The following is a 17,657-nucleotide window of genomic DNA, read 5'->3' on the forward strand; positions in this document are numbered from 1 at the left end:
ATCTTTGGAGATTTCACTTTTTTTCTCACATGCGGTATGTGAGGCCATTTTCTTGAGCCATGACATGTGAAGTATTTAAATTTACAAAGCTTTGTTGTTCTGTGCCGTTTTAAAGTAGAACGACAGTCTATCTACTGTTCTATTCTAACCAATTTAACGCATTTCCCATCTATCCATTTTCTAATCTGTCTATCATTGTTCAGAGGCTGTAGACTATCCCACCATGCATTATGAGAGAGGCTGAACAGGTCCAAAGTCTATCACAGGGCTAACACACATACTGCACAAAGACACACACATTTACACCTATAGGCAATTAGGGTTGGACAATATAGCTAAAATAAATATCACAATATTGATGAGAATATGTTTCCAATGTTGATATCACAAAATGGTAAATGTATGCATAATTAGGAATCATGTTCATACCTTATCTATATTGAATTACTTTAATCTATTAATAAAACTTAATATTCTTATTTTGTTTCCAATTTTAACTTCAAATAACTTTACAGAGTTTTGCAAAACGAAACAAAAACTAAAAATGATCATATCATCGGGATTCCACTGGTAGTCGATGCATGATAATATATTATTATATTACTTCCTGATTTGAAGGTTTCCAATTTACCTACACTGCATGTCTTTTAATTTTGGAGGAAAACGCACACAGACAAAAGGGGAACATTAAGACCAAATCGCCTCAACCAGCCTATGCAGTCAAACCAGCCACAGTGGTAACTACAGAGCCGTCTGCTGCCCAACACAATTCCCCTTGCACTAAATCAACTTTGTCAGATTCAGATCACAGCTGAAGATGTTATCTTCTGAAAACATGGACAGAATCCCTCTGTCTCTGTCTAAAACCTTTTAAATACTTCAAGTCCTCTCCCCATAAGAAGAGCATCTCTTTAATCCATGTGAGTACTTTAAAAGAATGCTACCTTAAGTAACACGTTAAGTATGCATGAAAGTGTCAGCTGAAACTACCATCCCTCCGGCTCCAAGAGACTGAAGCCAAAAAAGCCTGCCTTTGGGCTTATATACCCCTAGGCAAGACCTGGATGTCCTTTCAAGAATGGAAGTAGTTGGAGAAAGAGATGTCTTTCCTTCCACTTTCTACCTCTCAGACTCCAACCTGTCAAAGCAATTTTAATTTGAAAGGACATGTGTGTGCAAATTAAATTCTGTGGTTGAAGAATGTAAATATTATCTTAAAATATAGAACGCAAGTGTACAATGCAGGAGAAGGAGTAAATAAACACACTGAAACCCTAAATCCATGTCGTTGTTCCAACAAATTTTCATGATCAATTATTTGTATAATTAATCAGTTATACTATGATTAATCATCTATAAAATGTCAGAAAGTAGAAAAAAATGACCATTACATTTTCCCAGACCTCTGTAATCAAATTTCTCATTTTATCTGACCAGCACTCCCGAACATATTCCACTTAGAATTATATAAAAACAACCAATCCTCACATTTGAAAAGCCTGAAACCAACAAATGTTTGATCAGGTCAAGTCAAGTCTATTTTTATTTGTATAGCGCCAATTCACAACATAAGTTATCTCAAGGCACTTTCCAAATACAGCAGATCTAGACCTTTTCTTTATAATATTATTTACAGAGACCCAACAATTCCCACCAAGAGCCAGCACTAGGCAACAGTGGCAAGGAAAAACTTCCTTTTAAGAGGCAGAAACCTTGAGCAGAACCGGACTCAGGTTGGGCGGCCATTTGCCTCGAACGAAATTAACACCTGATAAATCAGGTTGTTGATTAATTTCTTGTCAATAAAGTAATTTATTAATTCAGCCATGATTTGTCCGAGACAATCATCCTCCATAACTCTTGTTATATTATTGCATAGCCTCTGCTTGAGTCTGAAATGCAAGTTCTAATAAGACTGAAAGCATTTAGTGGTTTTACACCTCGACTAAATATTTCATCAGAAGTCGAATGTTTCACCACTCACTCAGTGGTGCCGCTGTCACTTCAGTTTGTCCTTGTGGAGATGACTGGTGAGGCAGAGCTCTGCCAGGATAGCTATCGCTCACTGTCAGCCATGACGGCCTGTCACTATCCTGCACTGCCAATTGCCTCAGTGGTGCTGTAGCAGACATGACGTGTATGTCACGACGCCGTCCGATGTGACCAAACGCGTTGTGACATCCCACAATTAGATGTGTCTTATGACCCGTCAAGGAGCCTGTGGAAATGGTGTTAATTTCAGTGAGCTCGTCATTGCTAAGTTCCAGACGGGACGTGTTAGTTTGCTGATACATCTGGAAACAGGAGACAGTTCTGCCTCCACAGCTGATCGCTTCTTTCTTTTGTGCGGTTTGTTTCATTACACAGAGGTGTCTGTGAGTGTCACTTTAGTAGGCACACTTCTAAACATTCAAAATGATCAGCACCATAATTCCACTACTTCATTCGTAAGATGACACGTTTGACTAGACTTCACACGTCACGACCGCAAAACATAAGGCCAGGTGTCTTCTAGAGGCACGTAATGACAGCTGAGAGAGACATAAAGTAGACGCTAGACATGCATATTATGCAGATTTTCTATTTCAGCATCACTGCACTGGCTTACTGTAATGCAAGCAGTGAGGGCAGGCAAAGTCTTTGAAAATCCTTCCCCTCATGCAAACTGACAAAGACTTGATCTTCAAAACCCACAGCCAATCTGTTGATCATTACTTATTTACAAAGGCCTTGAGGCCGCAGGTCCTGTAAAAACACATTTGATATAGTATACACCCAGATGTTTTTTTTCCCCGCTTGTTGCAATGAAGTATCCCTTAGGCTACCGCAGCGAATCCCTCTGCACCATGTAGGCTGCAGAGACACTGGGTGAAATAACACATCCACCTGTATCGTTCCATGCATTAGCATGGCAAGTAGATGGATTTGTTTGGTGGGATGCTATTTAGCTGATGGCTATAGCATTGGGAAAGCCTGGTTTTTATTCCCAAGAGTCTGGAAATCACCTGGAGTGATTCAACTTTGACACCACTTTGAACCAAATCAAACAAGGGCAAACGCCCACCTGAAAAAACAGAGGCCATAGATCAAAGGAAAATGCTAAATTATGCGTATAAACACTCCTTTTAGATATAATGCTAAGTCGTTTTTATAGCTACAGTACATTGTCGATCTGTATTGTATATCAGTATTAAACAATATAGACATTTGTAGATTTAGTGCCAAATAAATAGCAACCAAATTAGCAATGGGAACATAATGTCATCTGTCAGTTTTAATTCAATTTGTCCTTTACAGTTCCACTCTGTATAAGTCAGGCTGCAAGACTTCCTTGTTGCCTGCCTTCTTTATAACATGGCACTTAATGACAATGACTATTACTATTATCATCCTTCTAATGGCCTCTTGTTGAATAACAGTGTTATCGCCAGTCAAAATCAATAAGCGCAGTTTTAATTTTACAGGACAAGATAAAAGCAAGGTAGCATTTGAATTCGCCTTTCATTGTGATGATACATATCATCTGTGGCCTTACGTGCTGAAAAGAACTCAGAGGGATCCGACAATAGATGAATAGCCTTGGGCTATCTATCCTTTAGAGCCTCTCTGACTGCCTGGTGCTGTCATTAGTGCCAGGCCTGTTTAAGAGCTGTAGTCTGTGGGTGTCACATGAAACCTCGTGGCATAGAGCCCTCTGACATGTTTTCCATGAATACAGGAGCACAGAAAAGGTTCCTTAACATGTTTTCCATAATATATACTGTAGAGTTTGACTGAAACAGGACCACTGAGTCTGATATCAATATTTGACAGTTTTAAAAAATCTGAAAAAGATATATCTGCTATTATTTGTTTCATTGTAAACATAATCATTTTCGAAAAAGGTCCACAGAGAATTATCACCAGTGTCAGACTGTGCAGTTACCCTCAACTCCATGTAGCATTTTTAGCCTCTTTGAACTCATTGTTTTGGTTTTATGGCCCACAACTTTAACTTCCTTTCTCGTTTCATCAACCTGATTTCCAACAACAGTAGGAAGCTTCTTGCAGCTACAAAACGACTATAAGCTCCAAATTGCAGACAAAGTTAGCGACTAGCTGGTGAACACATTTAGCAGCTATAGATATTGTATGCTAATATTACTCAGTGTGATGAATGTAAGCAACTGTTTGTTAACACATTCATCTTCACTGTTTGATAAGGTGATATTATATCTGTGTTGTGTTGGTGGTACGCTGTGCTGCCTCCAAGTGGCCAAAAAATCGGGTTGAATTTAGCTATCAAAAGATTTTGACCAGAATATCTTCTCAGAGGGACGTGTTATGGCATACAAATTAAACACACAGATGCAACAGACATGTCACCAGAGATATCCTACCTCATAATCTTGGGTGAGGAGTTTGGAGAGTTCCTCATGCCTCCATTGCGTTGCTTTTTTTTGGGCGATAGTGCCAACTGTTGGTCTTCTTCAACTGCAACAAAGGGTCACGGTATGAGGGAGGGAATCATCAGAGGACACGCAAAATCCACACATCAGTAACACCAAAAGAACAACAAAGCACAATTTGAGGAATACGGTCAGAGAGGGAGACAGAGTGGAAAGTGAGGTTGGGTGAACAAGATGGAGTGGACAGGACATTTCTACTCGTGTGCAACGCAAAACAGTCCAATGTTCGCATGATGACGGCAGGATACATTAGCACATCATTTGCATGGTTGTGTATGAAGATGCAAACATGCAATTGTGCCATCATCAACCATCATGCCCATTACTAGTCTAATCTGCTAATCCAGAGAATTGCTGTAATTCACATGTTAGCAATTTTATGATTCAGATAATATAATGCCACAAATACCTCAAAGGGAATAAGGATACTTTAATTTTTTATATCCCTAGTTAGAACAAATTTCCTTAGACCTAGACTTGGAAAGCTTCTCTGTTGGCCACACTAATCACTCACAATCTCATTTAATTAAGGTAATAACCTATAAATATCAAGCATCCAACAACATAAATAAGGCTCCTTTTGTGCCAATACTGAATCCAGTCTAGATTGCTGGTCTTTCTTCATCTTGGGCGTGACGCCCTTGGCTCATATAATTAGGTTGGTCCTTGTGCCAGAGTGATTTATGTACAGCTGAGATGCCCCTTGGACATTGTCTTCATCACTACACAAAACTGCGCTGAGCTCTTCATAGGGAATGAATTACAAGTTTTACCCTCGAGTTAAGTAATCAGGCAAATATTTTCACAAGCTCATATAAGAGTCGAGGAAAACAACTCTGCTCTGTGGCCGTCACTGGTAAAATAAACACAAGCAGCGAGAAAAGTGTTTTCGGGTAATCGCATTTTAACAGCCACCATTTATACTGGGAATAGCTTGTTACAGGTCATGACAAATTCACTTGAGTATCTTTAAATGATCATCAAGCTGTCGACAGGGTTTTTTTGTTTTATAACAAAGAATAGTCTCAAAGATCATGCTCCTCTGTAAATGAACACAGGGTTTCAGGCGCTGCTAGCATGTCTTAGAATGACACCATAATGGAAAATGTTGAAGTACAGGGGGGCTTCCAGTGGAGAGGGAAGCTGCAACACACTGGCCCTTCACATCTTGCTTGGCCTGTTCAATATTTAATGTTTCACAGCTGACAGCTGCACACACTGGGTCATTAGTAAGGAATGCTACACATGCAACCACTCCAGCCTGGCAAGCACATGCTTTGGTTGTGCTGTTGTTGAGTACAGGCCTGCCAAACATGTCGAGGGGAGGGGGAGGGGGAGGGGGGTGGTGGCGCGGTAGCCCTTACAGTGCCTGTGACTGAATGTGGCGTTATTGGAGTGACTGGGGTGGTATCTGTATTTCACTGGTAGGCTACGTGCCCGCTGGAGCCGGCTGGCCTCTTCTGCCACCCTTGGTCGCCGGCCCACCTGGCGCGGGTCCCTGGAGCCTATGAAACTCAGTCTCAGAGCGCAGGGCTCTGCGAGGGGCAACAGACTTCCCTTGCGGTTGTTTACCAATGGGACCGACACAGGAGCCACTCCGCTACAGGGCCCCCTACAGACCTCAGCTGACTTGTGGTTCAGTTTAGCTGACTTGTATTGATAAGTTGATGACTGGATTAGGGGGCCATCGTTTACTGCTAAATGAAGAGGAGTCAAAATTAGCAGCTGTACAATTCAAATTAATGGATTATTACCTATTTTACAGGATCATTACACCCAAATCACAAACCCCTAGTGGTATCTAGCCATATTGATAGCTTTGGTTTTATGTGCTGAGGTTTTAAAATAGTCATCTGACATTTCATTTCATCATAATGGAGGTTAATTAAATCTAATTTGTGGTGCTCATGACAATGATACATTTGATTTGAAAAACTCAGTTCTTCAGAAGAAACAGTCACTTTTAAAACATTACAGAGTAACTTTTATAGATTATCAAGAGTAGCTTGGAAATTGTTTTGGAAGAGACATGTTGCTGTTAATTCTTTTTAAATCTTATTTTTTTGGAGCTAAAAGCATCAAATGTATTGGGTGGAGGCAGAAATCATAGAGACACACATTTCAAAACATGGGTGCATAAAACTGAAACAATGTCTAGATACCACGAGGGGGAAGTAAGAAAAAGCTTGCATTGTCATTTGGGTGAAGTAGCCCATTAATTCTTCACGTTCACCACAAAATAGGATTTGATTTAAACTGACTTCAATAGGACCTGCAGTGCGTATGTTAATAAAACATCTTGTGACTCTTATCATAATTAAAGCACAATCACTGGTTTTGGGGGGTAATTCTTTCTGGCACAAGAATGCTAATAGCTGAATAATTAAAAAACCTCTTTTTTATTAAACACCACTTAACCACTTGGTATAGCCACCAATGAAATGTTGGATTTGACATTTACTTTGATATTTATAATAAACATTAATTAATAAATATGCTTTCAGGTGTTCCAGCGATTGTTATGCCACAAGAACAAGTAGGTGACAATGTGAATTAACAACCACTAGCTGCTGTTTGCAGTTTATGCCTGATGAGGGAGGAATGAATTCAGTATCCACTTGACTATGTGAAATATGAAAGCTTACAGCTCCACTGGTGTTATAATCGAGGTAAAACTTGTAAAGATAACATGATCAAATAGACAAAAGGAGGCAGAAGAACATGGTCCCCTTACTCCAAAAAATGGCTGGGAGCTAAAACTGGAGAATAGAGATGATTATTTCAACAGTCAGCTGTCTAGTAGATTATCCTTCCTGCTCCAGACCTCCACTATTCATCTGGCCCATGTCAAACATGCACAGCACTTCTCCAGGACAACACCATTGTGGCACATTTGCTGCCTATAACAAATCCTGTTAAAGTCGATGGCCCACAAGGTGCACACTCCTCTAATGGCTGGACGAGAACTGAGGAAATATTAGACCAGCTCTTAACTCTTAAATTATTTGATGCCTCCTGTGCGTTCTCTAAAAATAAATCTGTTACAATTTTTGCATATATTTTCATACGTATATTTACTTATATTACTTATATGTTTTAGTGTTTTATCTTGATTAAATTCTTCCACTCTCACAGTGAAGCTGCAGCACCATCTACTGCCCAGCTGTAACTGATACCCCAACACAAAACACGCAGAAATAATTTCCTAATGCTTTGCACATAAAATATAATGATGGATGAAGATAGACTGGACAGAGCGATGAGCAGCAAACAGTGGAATACAGCGGGTTAGAGACAGTTCAAGTGGTGATAGCTGAAACTGCACAAGTGGTGGGGTTAGAAACAAATGACAAAAGATAGAAGGGAATGCAAAACTTACTTGATTTGATATATCCATTATAGCTATTTTTAGCTGAGAATAATGCAGAGACAGATGAAAGGTTACAGGGAAGAAAAGGTTGTAATGAGAGCAAATTATAAATGACAACAAAGAACTGAAGGCTGAGGGATTTCTCTGTAAGGCACTTTAAAAAAATAAATAAATAAAAAAAAAAATAGGAGTGTGCCCTGAAGACAACATGGACAAAGCAATGAGAAATAAAACATGGGTCAGTTAGGAATATGATTTTCAGTAATGTGGTCAGTAAGCTTAAACAGTGGATCATTGTCTGTGTTTGTAGGTGATCATCTGCTGACGAAGAGTCCCATTGAGGCGTTAAAGGAAGCACTGATTTGGTGTTTTGCAAGACAGAAAATGTCTCAATTTCTAGGTTAAAACTGAGCTAAATGTGGTTCAAATTTAAGTTGAGTTGAGTTTTTACATCAAGGTTTAGGTCTGCAAATAATTATTTTCATCAATGATAAATCTGCTGATTACTTTCTTCATTAATTCATTGTTATGTCTATAAAATGAGTTGATGTCTTTAAATAGCTTGTTTGTCCGATCATCTGCTTAAAACTCAAAAATGATTTACTATTATATAAGATAAATTATTACAGGAAATCATCCCAACTGAGAAGCTAGAACAAGGGAATAGTTGATACTTTTGCTTTAAAAATTATGTAAAAGCAAATTGATTATCAAAATAATTTCAGATTCTGTTGATTGACTATATAAATGACTATATTTACACATGAAACAGGTCCTTACTTCAACACACACTGAAATATAGTCGTTAAAATGCTGTTCAACCTTGACGACTAAGAATTTAAACCAAATTTAGTCTGGTTTTAACCGGGATGTCTAAAGGTCTCTTGCTCACTAGGCCTGCATTAACATTTAGTCAGGAGGTATGTATTTCACAAGACATACAATATGTGACAATACTGTATGTGTTCTTGTTTATGCATTATGTTTATTTTTCTCTTCCCAAAATCTGTTTCCCATTCCTCTGCACTGCCTGACACAACCTGCACGGACAAATTGGAACTTTGTGTGAGTCACTTTTTGGAGCTGTGAGTCCCACACATGCTCATTAGTACCTTATTTCAACCCCTTGCTTACAATAAAGGTCATGCATTGAGCTTAAGGCAGGACAGTGACAGCAATGTTCAAACAGGGACCTTGCTGGTCCTGGCATCTGTCGCCTGCAATCGGAGGGCGCGAACAGAGTCACAGGACTAACAGGCTAGCATCTGTCCCACAACGAGAGAGGAGGAGAGGGGCGGGGGCACACGGCTGCCTGGTGGTTAGGAACTGTCAGGCTGAGTTTCATGACAACCGGTAGCACTCCAAAAATGAAAATGCAAACATAATTTCCATGTCAGGCCGTATAAGGCCTCGCTCTGCGCGTCTCCCACACTGTGTCGACAGCAACTCCAGAGCTCGGCTCGAGCTTAGCTAGCCAGGCGATGCTCAGAGCACACAGCCCTGGAAGACATGTTGAGGGGTGGAAACGCCCAGAGATGTTCAACTATACACAGCATGGTCTTTGATCAAGAGACATTCACTAAAAGTCTATGACAGACTACAATGTTTCCAGCAAATTGTATTAACGCTCCGCAAACTCAGACACATTCTTCATGCCTTCTGCAATATATCAGTGAAACTTAACATGCCCTCTGGCTTTAAAGGGGAATCACACTTGAATTAAGAATTCATATGCAGCTCAACTCAGTTCAGCACAATTCAGTCAATTCCAATACGATCCAGGACTGTTCTATTGTCTTCTATTCCGCTTGCAATCCAATACGATCCAGCTCTATTCCACTGTTTTCTGTTGATCTTAGTGTGCAAGTCAATCAATATCATAAGACTAAAAACGCTAAAAGCAAGAACCTGCAACTCAGAGCTTCTCCACTGGCAATGAAGGGATTTTACCTCCAGTGCTTGTTCAAGCTTTTGGTCTTAATTGAATAAAACCAGTACATTAACCTCAATATACACTGCTATCCTCAGAAAATCCCCTCAGGTGTTCTTAATATCATCTTTTTTTCTTAAATTAATTGTCTGTGGCATTTACACATAAAATACCTCAAATCCTGTCCTGTCCACCCATTTCTGGAGGGTACAGTAGTGAAACATTTTGATTACATGGATCTTGTTTGGGTTATTCTTGAAAAGATGAAGTTACCCTATCCAGTGACATCATTATAGCATTTGACAGCAGCATTTGTGCACTCCTCTCAAAACAAATAATTTGAAGAAATGCATGCAAATCCTCCACCAGGATTTCCAAGTTTAAGTGTGCATCAAGAGATTTGTGGCGGGGGTACACAGCTTTTTTTTTTTTTTTTTATGGCTTCAGTTTTAATTGCTTGCAAATATGTTGTAGAGGTCACTGGGGGGGGAAGCACACCATTTTTTCAGTAAAGAATTAGTTTTCAAATTAAATTTGTATTTGTATTAGTGATTGTTGACCTAATTCAGACTACAGGTCAATTAGAATTCACATTCTCTGATTAAACACCAGCAAAAACAGTAAACCAGCATGCTTTACAAGAGCTACAAGTCTCCTCCAGAAGTAGCAACAGAGGGGGAAGAGCACCAGCTGACTGAAAATCATAAAACTAAAACACTAAAGCAACATCTATATCCATGATAGTGACGACACAGCTGCTAGAGCTAGACAGCACGCAAGCTAAAGACACACTACACAGTTGACACAGTGCATGTAACAAACACTGAAGAGCACATGTCATGGCGACAACTTACAGGCACGTAAAGTGGCTGAGCAATCATTAACAGAGACAGCAGAGAGTGGGATGTCGCGTTGAGGGGAGTCCATGTTACAACGCACATTAACTGGCATGCAAGAGCAGTCCCGCTCTGAGCGGCCGCAATCAAAACAACATGCCAGTCTCATTTTCTTGTAGGCGGGCCTCTTGGCTACAGTCATGGGTTCAGACGAGAGGAGAGGAAGAGCAGGTTAATGTTGAGGGTCGTTCTGGAGGAAGAGTGGACAAACGCAAGACAGCGCACAGAGGAAGGCTGCTGCTGGGATACCAAAGATTAACTTTATCTCGACAGCATGCAAATGTCAGATTAGGAATTTTTTCCACACTTTGTGGTTTATTCAGTTTGGGTCATTTCTGGGACAAGTGTGGGAAGTACCACGAGGCCCTACGGTCATGTGGTTTGGGGGTATAAATGTGACATGAGTGAGGGTGGGATGGGGAGACAGATCATGTGTTATATTTGACACATGATTCTTATTTGCACTGGTTCCTTATTCTAGCTGAGAATGAAAAATGCGAGACAAGATGGCATAAACTTCTCCAACAAAAAGTCAAAGTGAATGTGACAGTGTCTCATAAAACAGATTACTGGGCTTCTAGATATATTTCTGAGTACGTCCGGAAAGGACAAAAACAAAAATTCCAAACACTTGTGCGAAACGGTAAAAGACCATAAATTGATATGACATCCTCAAGTAACACATCCTGCACGACTTTACTGTTTGTTCCAAAACATCCTTGATGTAAGATGTGCTGGGAGAAACTGTGCAGTCAAGTCTGTGAATTACATCATTTTGAGCTTTGTGTAACATGATTTATTCCTTTTATCAAAACAGCTATAATGAAAAATATTCCTCGTTTGTCATCCTGATGGCTTTCCAGCTCTGCTCTTTTTGCAGGGATGTTGTTTGTCAAAGGACTGTGGGGACACCTGGTGGTGATCTGGAGTATTACTGAATCAAGCAGGCAGTTGAATGCAGTTGAATGCAACTTTGAGGATGCTACAATAGCTCATTTTTTGTATATTACAAATAAAAGAATAAATAGGTACTGTAGGTGATGTTTGTTCAACTGTTTTTCCAAAATCATTATTGGTGCTCATTTTTGTCAAATGTTTGACATTATGACATATGACAACGGAGAGGAATCCAGGCAGCATCAACCATTGTACATGCAACATTTACAGTACAATCAAACAACTGCTTCGATCAAGGGTAGCAGGCTGTGTTTTCAAAGGGGGAATGAATACACATTACTCACAATATATCACTATAAAGTGAATGTTTTTAAGAAAAGTGTGCCAAGTTCCCAAGCAGCAGGAAAAGAATACATCAGATGTTGAGATTAAGTGTTAGCTATAATAGTTAAAACAAACTGTAGGAAAGCCAAGTGAAAGAACACCAAAGTGGCACATGATGTCTAGAAACACACGATCCATCCAGGTACCTGTGGTGTTAACAGTCTCTCTGATTGCCTGTTAACATCACAAAGTTGTCAATAAACTGTAACATCACAGACAACTATTATACAAAAGAAAACATAGCAAACAACTACATCAGCAAACAGACAAAATGCACATCTAGACTAAATTCACAGGTGGTCTTAGAGGAGTTAACTTGCGTGATTTTTCACTTTTCTGTGTATGTATAACAGAACTCCACCGAATACAGAATTTGAAATAGATGCTAAATAGTTTTCTCTATCCCCTGATATTGTACATTAGAAGTGGTGGACTAAAAATTAAGAATCAGTTCATCCAAATCCCCAAAAAATCTCAAAGAGGGATATTTCAGAACATAACATTAAATCAAAACAATTTGCACATAGATACTACAGTAAAGCTGTGTTTTGTAATTTGGGTGAACTGACCATTTAATGAGTGCAGATATTCATGTCATACAGAGGCCAAGACATATGGTTTTATGAGGGAAACTTGGACTGCGCCTGTTTGTTTTGGCTACAAAAAGAAATCCGATGACCTTTCTTCATGCGCAAGTTACACGGTTTCATGAGGTGAATAATTAATGCAGGAACTAAGTGGTTTGGACACATGGCTATGTAGGTCATGTAAATACACCATCACACCGCTACACAAACGCTCTCTCAATACTGTTTCACTTTAGTCTGTGAAGGAATGTTAATTAAGTCAAACAAACTTAGACTATGTGTTTATATGTAGTCACTTACATTTCTTGCATCCACATTTCTTTATCCTTTTGGGATCAGTTATGTCATCGTGGCAGGCTTTACAGTAAAACAACGCCCTATGGAAGAAAAACAAGAATCCCATGTAAGAACACTCTACATGGTTGAGGAGTTGATGTCCAAGATGCTGAAATGAAAAAAAGTGTTTACAGACATTTTATCTTCCCTACATCTGCAACAAGTATTAGAATGTAACTGGGTACATTTACCCAAGTGCTGCACTTCAACAAATTTGAGGTAGTTCTTCTTTACTGGAGTATTTTCATGTCATGCTACATTATACTTATATAATGTATTTTGTACTCCGATACATTTATTTGAGAGCATTAGGTACTTTGTAGATAATAATAATTTACTTATGAGTTTTTAAAATATGATATATCAGAAATAAAACTACCCAATGGTAGATGAAATAGTTCATTATAGCTGTACTTGAATTATACAACAGTAAAATCTACTTACACATTAATGCATAGGGATATATAATATAATATGTATTTTTTTGTTTGTTTTGATAGTTACATTTGGCTGATAATAATGCTAATGTACTTTTACTTAACTGACATTTTCAGTGCAGGAATGTTACTTGTAACTTGCAATTAAGTATTTTTATAGTGCAGTATTGCTACTGTTGCTTAAAAAAAGGATCTGAAATCATTCCTCCACCACTGTCTGCAACAAATTTTTTCAGGTCACGTCTAGTCATTCTAGGAGAGAAACATTTTTAATACAAGTATTTGATGCTTAAAGGAAAACAACGGAGGACCAGGGATGCATTTCAACAGAAAGAATCAGGTTGATTAAACAAATTTAATCCCTGGTATTTAGAAACAAGTCAGGCATGAATTTTAGGCATTTGCCAAATACATGAGGTGAAATGTTGTGAGCTGTACCAAAGTTAAACAATGTTTTGACGTATCATTAGGCCCTGCAGTGGGTATCACGCTGTTTTCTTAAATTTACTGAGCCTTCACCACTTGTCGGAGGCCACCACTCTCTAATCCTATCCTAACGTACATTTCAATTGTGTTTGAATCTTATCCTTGCCCAAGAAAACAGCAGATACAAGCTAACAGCTAAGATCATCATCTAACAACATAACACAACAGCATAACCCACCGAAATAACCAAGCATTCCTCCTCAGCTACGGCTGCTTCACTTTTGCAAGCCACAAAGCCTACACCTCTGTCGATAATATCAACAGCTAACAACAACCAGCTAGTAATAGGTTAAGCTATAGCCTAGTGAATGCACTGGCAACATGTGGCCTAAGGGTGTGCCCCGCCTTCGCCCAAAGTCAGCTGGGATTGGCTCCCCACGACCCTATAAGGGTAAGTGGTATAGCTAATGGATGGATGAAATATATATATGTAATCTTTTTTTCCTACAAATTATAACTCACTAGAAAGAATGTGGTGACTGATGGATACTGTATGACATGATGGCTCTTGCAACAGAGCAGCAAAACACAGTCACACAGAGTTTTCATCAGAGTAGAGACTTTACTTTTAGACACTGTTTAATCTCAGGACACATTCGTTACCTCTTCACTTCTTTGGCATCGCTGGCTATAAAGAAGCCCAAGGTCCCTTCCTCCATTTTCACGTGGTTCCCAGGGTTTATCAGGGTGCTGCGAGAATTTATAGACCAAAGATGTCAGAGCAGAAAAGTTATATCACAGAATTTTGCAAGGCTTTGCACTAATCACTGGCAGTGGCACGCGCGGGCAGGATTAGCTTTTGCAACTCATTTGGCAGGCGAACCTGTTTATTAAATTAAGTTGATGAAAGTTGATAGCAGTGACACTTCAAATGGTATAAAATGAGCATCAGTGCATTAAAGAAACTACTAAAACAAAGCTCCAGCTGTGTTTAAAGAACCCCACTGCCACCTCCTCCATTAATTTGTCAGGATCAGAAAGCCCTGTGATGTCTGTGAACAAACCAATTTAGACACTAATTTTGCACAATTTGTAAAGCGGCTTGTGTTTGCAGTCAAACAGAGAACCTGATTCAAAGTAGCTTCATTATTGAAAGCAAATACTGACAGCAAACACACCTGCATATTAAAGTTTTTGCATCTATGAATTTTAATGACTCCCAACAATCCAGTGTGAGCACATCCACTTACCTGCTTTCCCTTTGATCAGACTTGTACTCTATGGCTATAAGTAGTAGCTTTAGCTTCACATAGCAGAGTCTGCAAAAGAGAGTAACAATATAATTAGACATCGTGCATGCTAAATAATTTCAGAAAATCATCTTAGATACTTACTTTGAAGTCTAATTCATATTTTTGAGGCTAAGCACCTGTTTTTCCTGTGTGATTACCTTCTTTGAGACTTTAACTAAGAAATCCACTAGTTGAAAAAAATGTATTATAGTAATTATGATATTTGAATATGGTATTTCAAGGATTTTTTGAGAAAAGGCTAATACAGTATGGAAGTCACAGAATGGTAAAAGTTGCTTTCTTTTTTAAAAAAAAAATCCCGTTATCTTTACATCACAATTACAAATTAGTACAATTATTATCACGTGATTTTGGATGTTGGTTCTAAGAGGACTATCTATCAAGACAACAAAGACATTTACCCTGCTGTCCCAAGAAAATGAGTTAGTTATTCCAACATAATTAAATATATCATATGATCTTGTGATAAATAAAACAATGCAAAATCAAAAAAGTATGGTGGTTCGCAACTTACATACACACCTGTACCTTTAAAGTTAAAATGTTATCTCATCTTTATACTCTAAGACTTCAACACTGCTGTTTTCATATCTTCACACTCTTAGTTCTGACTCTTAATTTAAAAATTGTACGTTATTAAAAAGATCCAGAAATCTAGCAGATGTGCACATCCCATAAAACATGAACAGGTGCTGGACTAATGAAACAAGGTGAGAAGGAAAAACAAATGGCCGCACACTGTAGCTCCCTTATGTCATTTTTATTAGATATCCAAATTACACAAGAGACCTACAGTGTGCAGACCTTTATTTTTCTTTCTCAAGTTACTGAAAAGACCAATGGAAACAAAAAAACAATGTAGCAGTTAAGTAAAGTAAAGAAAAATCCACAAAGTACAACACTTAATTTTAAAAAGCTGATGTTTCAGTGTACTTACTCGCAAATTACAGGGAAAGACAAGCCGACAAAGGCACTCGACAGGTACTCGGTGTACATCTCATTAGCTACTCCCTCTAGGTAATACTTCTGCCATGTGTCCTCCTCAATCTGTGACAAACAATGGAAGACAAACGACAGACAAACTTCTACCATTACAAAAATACTGGAAACTGGAAACAAATTTAGGTTTTTTTTTTTTTTTTTTTTTTTACAAGTTCATCCTAACCCACTCACCAGATGCTATATATGGGCCTCACCTGGGATAATCATTATTATCTATTCAGACTATTTGTTTTGATTAACTCTACTTTTGAAAATAATCCAGTGAGCACAGATGGATGAATCTTAGCTGTGGCTACCTTGATGAAGGACCTCATGGAGAAAAGGTTGGCTAGCATGGTGGAGAGGCCCTGAGCCAGGCAGCTCTGGGCGATGAAGCCAAGCTTCAGCTCTGCAAGGCAAATGGCATCATCTCCCTCCTTCCAGTTCCAGCTTGGGATGTTCAAAAGATGGGCCTAAGGGGGGAGGAAACAAAATGTTAGATTATGTGGTTGCTTTACAGAACTACAAACTGTAAACACTTCTTAAATCCCTCTTTTTAACATGGTTGTAAAATACTGAAATTATAAATAAATAATCTTTCAAACAAACTCAAATTATATCCATTTAAACTAACTCAAACGTAAATATCAAAATGCTAAAATACAGCAATAACAAACATGTAATCAATCATCTTTTTAGGTTTTGATTCAAGTAAAAATGACAGAATATACCAACCTTATTGTGGTACTGCAACATTTGAGTGATTATTCTGATCTTTGGATGGTAGTTCTTGATGGATATAACCCTGATACAGGACAAAAGGGACAAAACAAACTCAGAGCACTTACAAAACCTTTTCCATTTGCAGTGCCCTTATCTACTTCTCCTGGACATGTTTACATTATTCATAAACACAAAAACTCCTTACACCTCCAAAAAGCATTCTCAAACTAAACATTTTACAGTTTGGCAGCTGGCAGATTTAAGCTTGTATAAAACAGTTCCTTGTGTCTTTTAATGTTGGAATATTGTTTGTTGTAACAGATTCATGTTCTCCCTCTCAGCTCTTGATCATTTTCCAAAAGGGAAAGTGAGACCCTGGAGTTTGTTCATGCTGAGAGTCTGTCTGCTTGCAGTGAGAGCCAGCTCCGACACGCTAGCTTACACTCCTGATTTGAGTCCAGGCCAGGAAGTGATATCAAACACCGGCATTCACTTTCTAAGGTATGAGCATTTGGTAACACTTTATACTGTGTATCTCTGCCTGTTGTAACTGGGTTTACAAATACCTGTCAGAAGTCCAAGAGGACACACTGATGCAGAATTTAACCGACCAGTATTTCTGTACAGTTTACATCCTGAATAATTTGCATTATTTAAAGATTCCTTATCACTAACACAAGATAAGCCAGTGGAGTTTGAGGCACAACAAAAATCCATCTATTGTATATATTTCTTTGAATGATTACAACGATTTATGTAAAAACAGGATATTACATGTATAGAGTATACTCACTCACCCAGCACTTTATTAGAAACACCACAATAATACTAGGTAAAGCCTTCCCTTGCTCTCAAAACAGCCTAAGTACTCTGTGGGATGGATTCCACAAGATGTTAGAAACATTCCTTTGAGATTCTAGTTCATGTTG

At 38.6% G+C, this 17,657-nt stretch overlaps 1 protein-coding gene across 13 annotated transcripts in view; it reads right to left on the reverse strand.

The window, feature by feature from the left end:
• LOC111657121 (calcium-activated potassium channel subunit alpha-1a) overlaps nucleotides 1-17,657 on the reverse strand; it is a 103,090-nt gene that overhangs the window by 15,040 nt on the left and 70,393 nt on the right. For 5 of the 13 annotated variants that reach the window (XM_087174797.1, XM_023409142.2, XM_087174792.1 and 2 more), the window contains exons 13-21: nucleotides 16,741-16,810; nucleotides 16,323-16,478; nucleotides 15,962-16,071; nucleotides 14,962-15,030; nucleotides 14,375-14,461; nucleotides 12,813-12,889; nucleotides 10,603-10,776; nucleotides 7,828-7,860; nucleotides 4,380-4,473 (exon numbers count right to left, since the gene is read on the reverse strand). In XM_087174797.1, the coding sequence (XP_087030923.1) occupies nucleotides 4,380-4,473; nucleotides 7,828-7,860; nucleotides 10,603-10,776; nucleotides 12,813-12,889; nucleotides 14,375-14,461; nucleotides 14,962-15,030; nucleotides 15,962-16,071; nucleotides 16,323-16,478; nucleotides 16,741-16,810 (870 nt within the window). Of the gene's footprint in view, nucleotides 1-4,379; nucleotides 4,474-5,812; nucleotides 6,146-7,827; nucleotides 7,861-10,602; nucleotides 10,777-12,812; nucleotides 12,890-14,374; nucleotides 14,462-14,961; nucleotides 15,031-15,961; nucleotides 16,072-16,322; nucleotides 16,479-16,740; nucleotides 16,811-17,657 lie in introns of all 13 variants that reach the window. The other 8 variants (XM_023409159.2, XM_023409161.2, XM_087174795.1 and 5 more) reach the window with 4 other exon arrangements.

This window comes from Seriola lalandi, unplaced genomic scaffold, assembly GCF_002814215.2.
Source record: "Seriola lalandi dorsalis isolate HSWRI2012SDOR001 ecotype SW California unplaced genomic scaffold, Sedor1 jcf7180002054383, whole genome shotgun sequence".
NCBI classification, from domain to species: domain Eukaryota; kingdom Metazoa; phylum Chordata; class Actinopteri; order Carangiformes; family Carangidae; genus Seriola; species Seriola lalandi.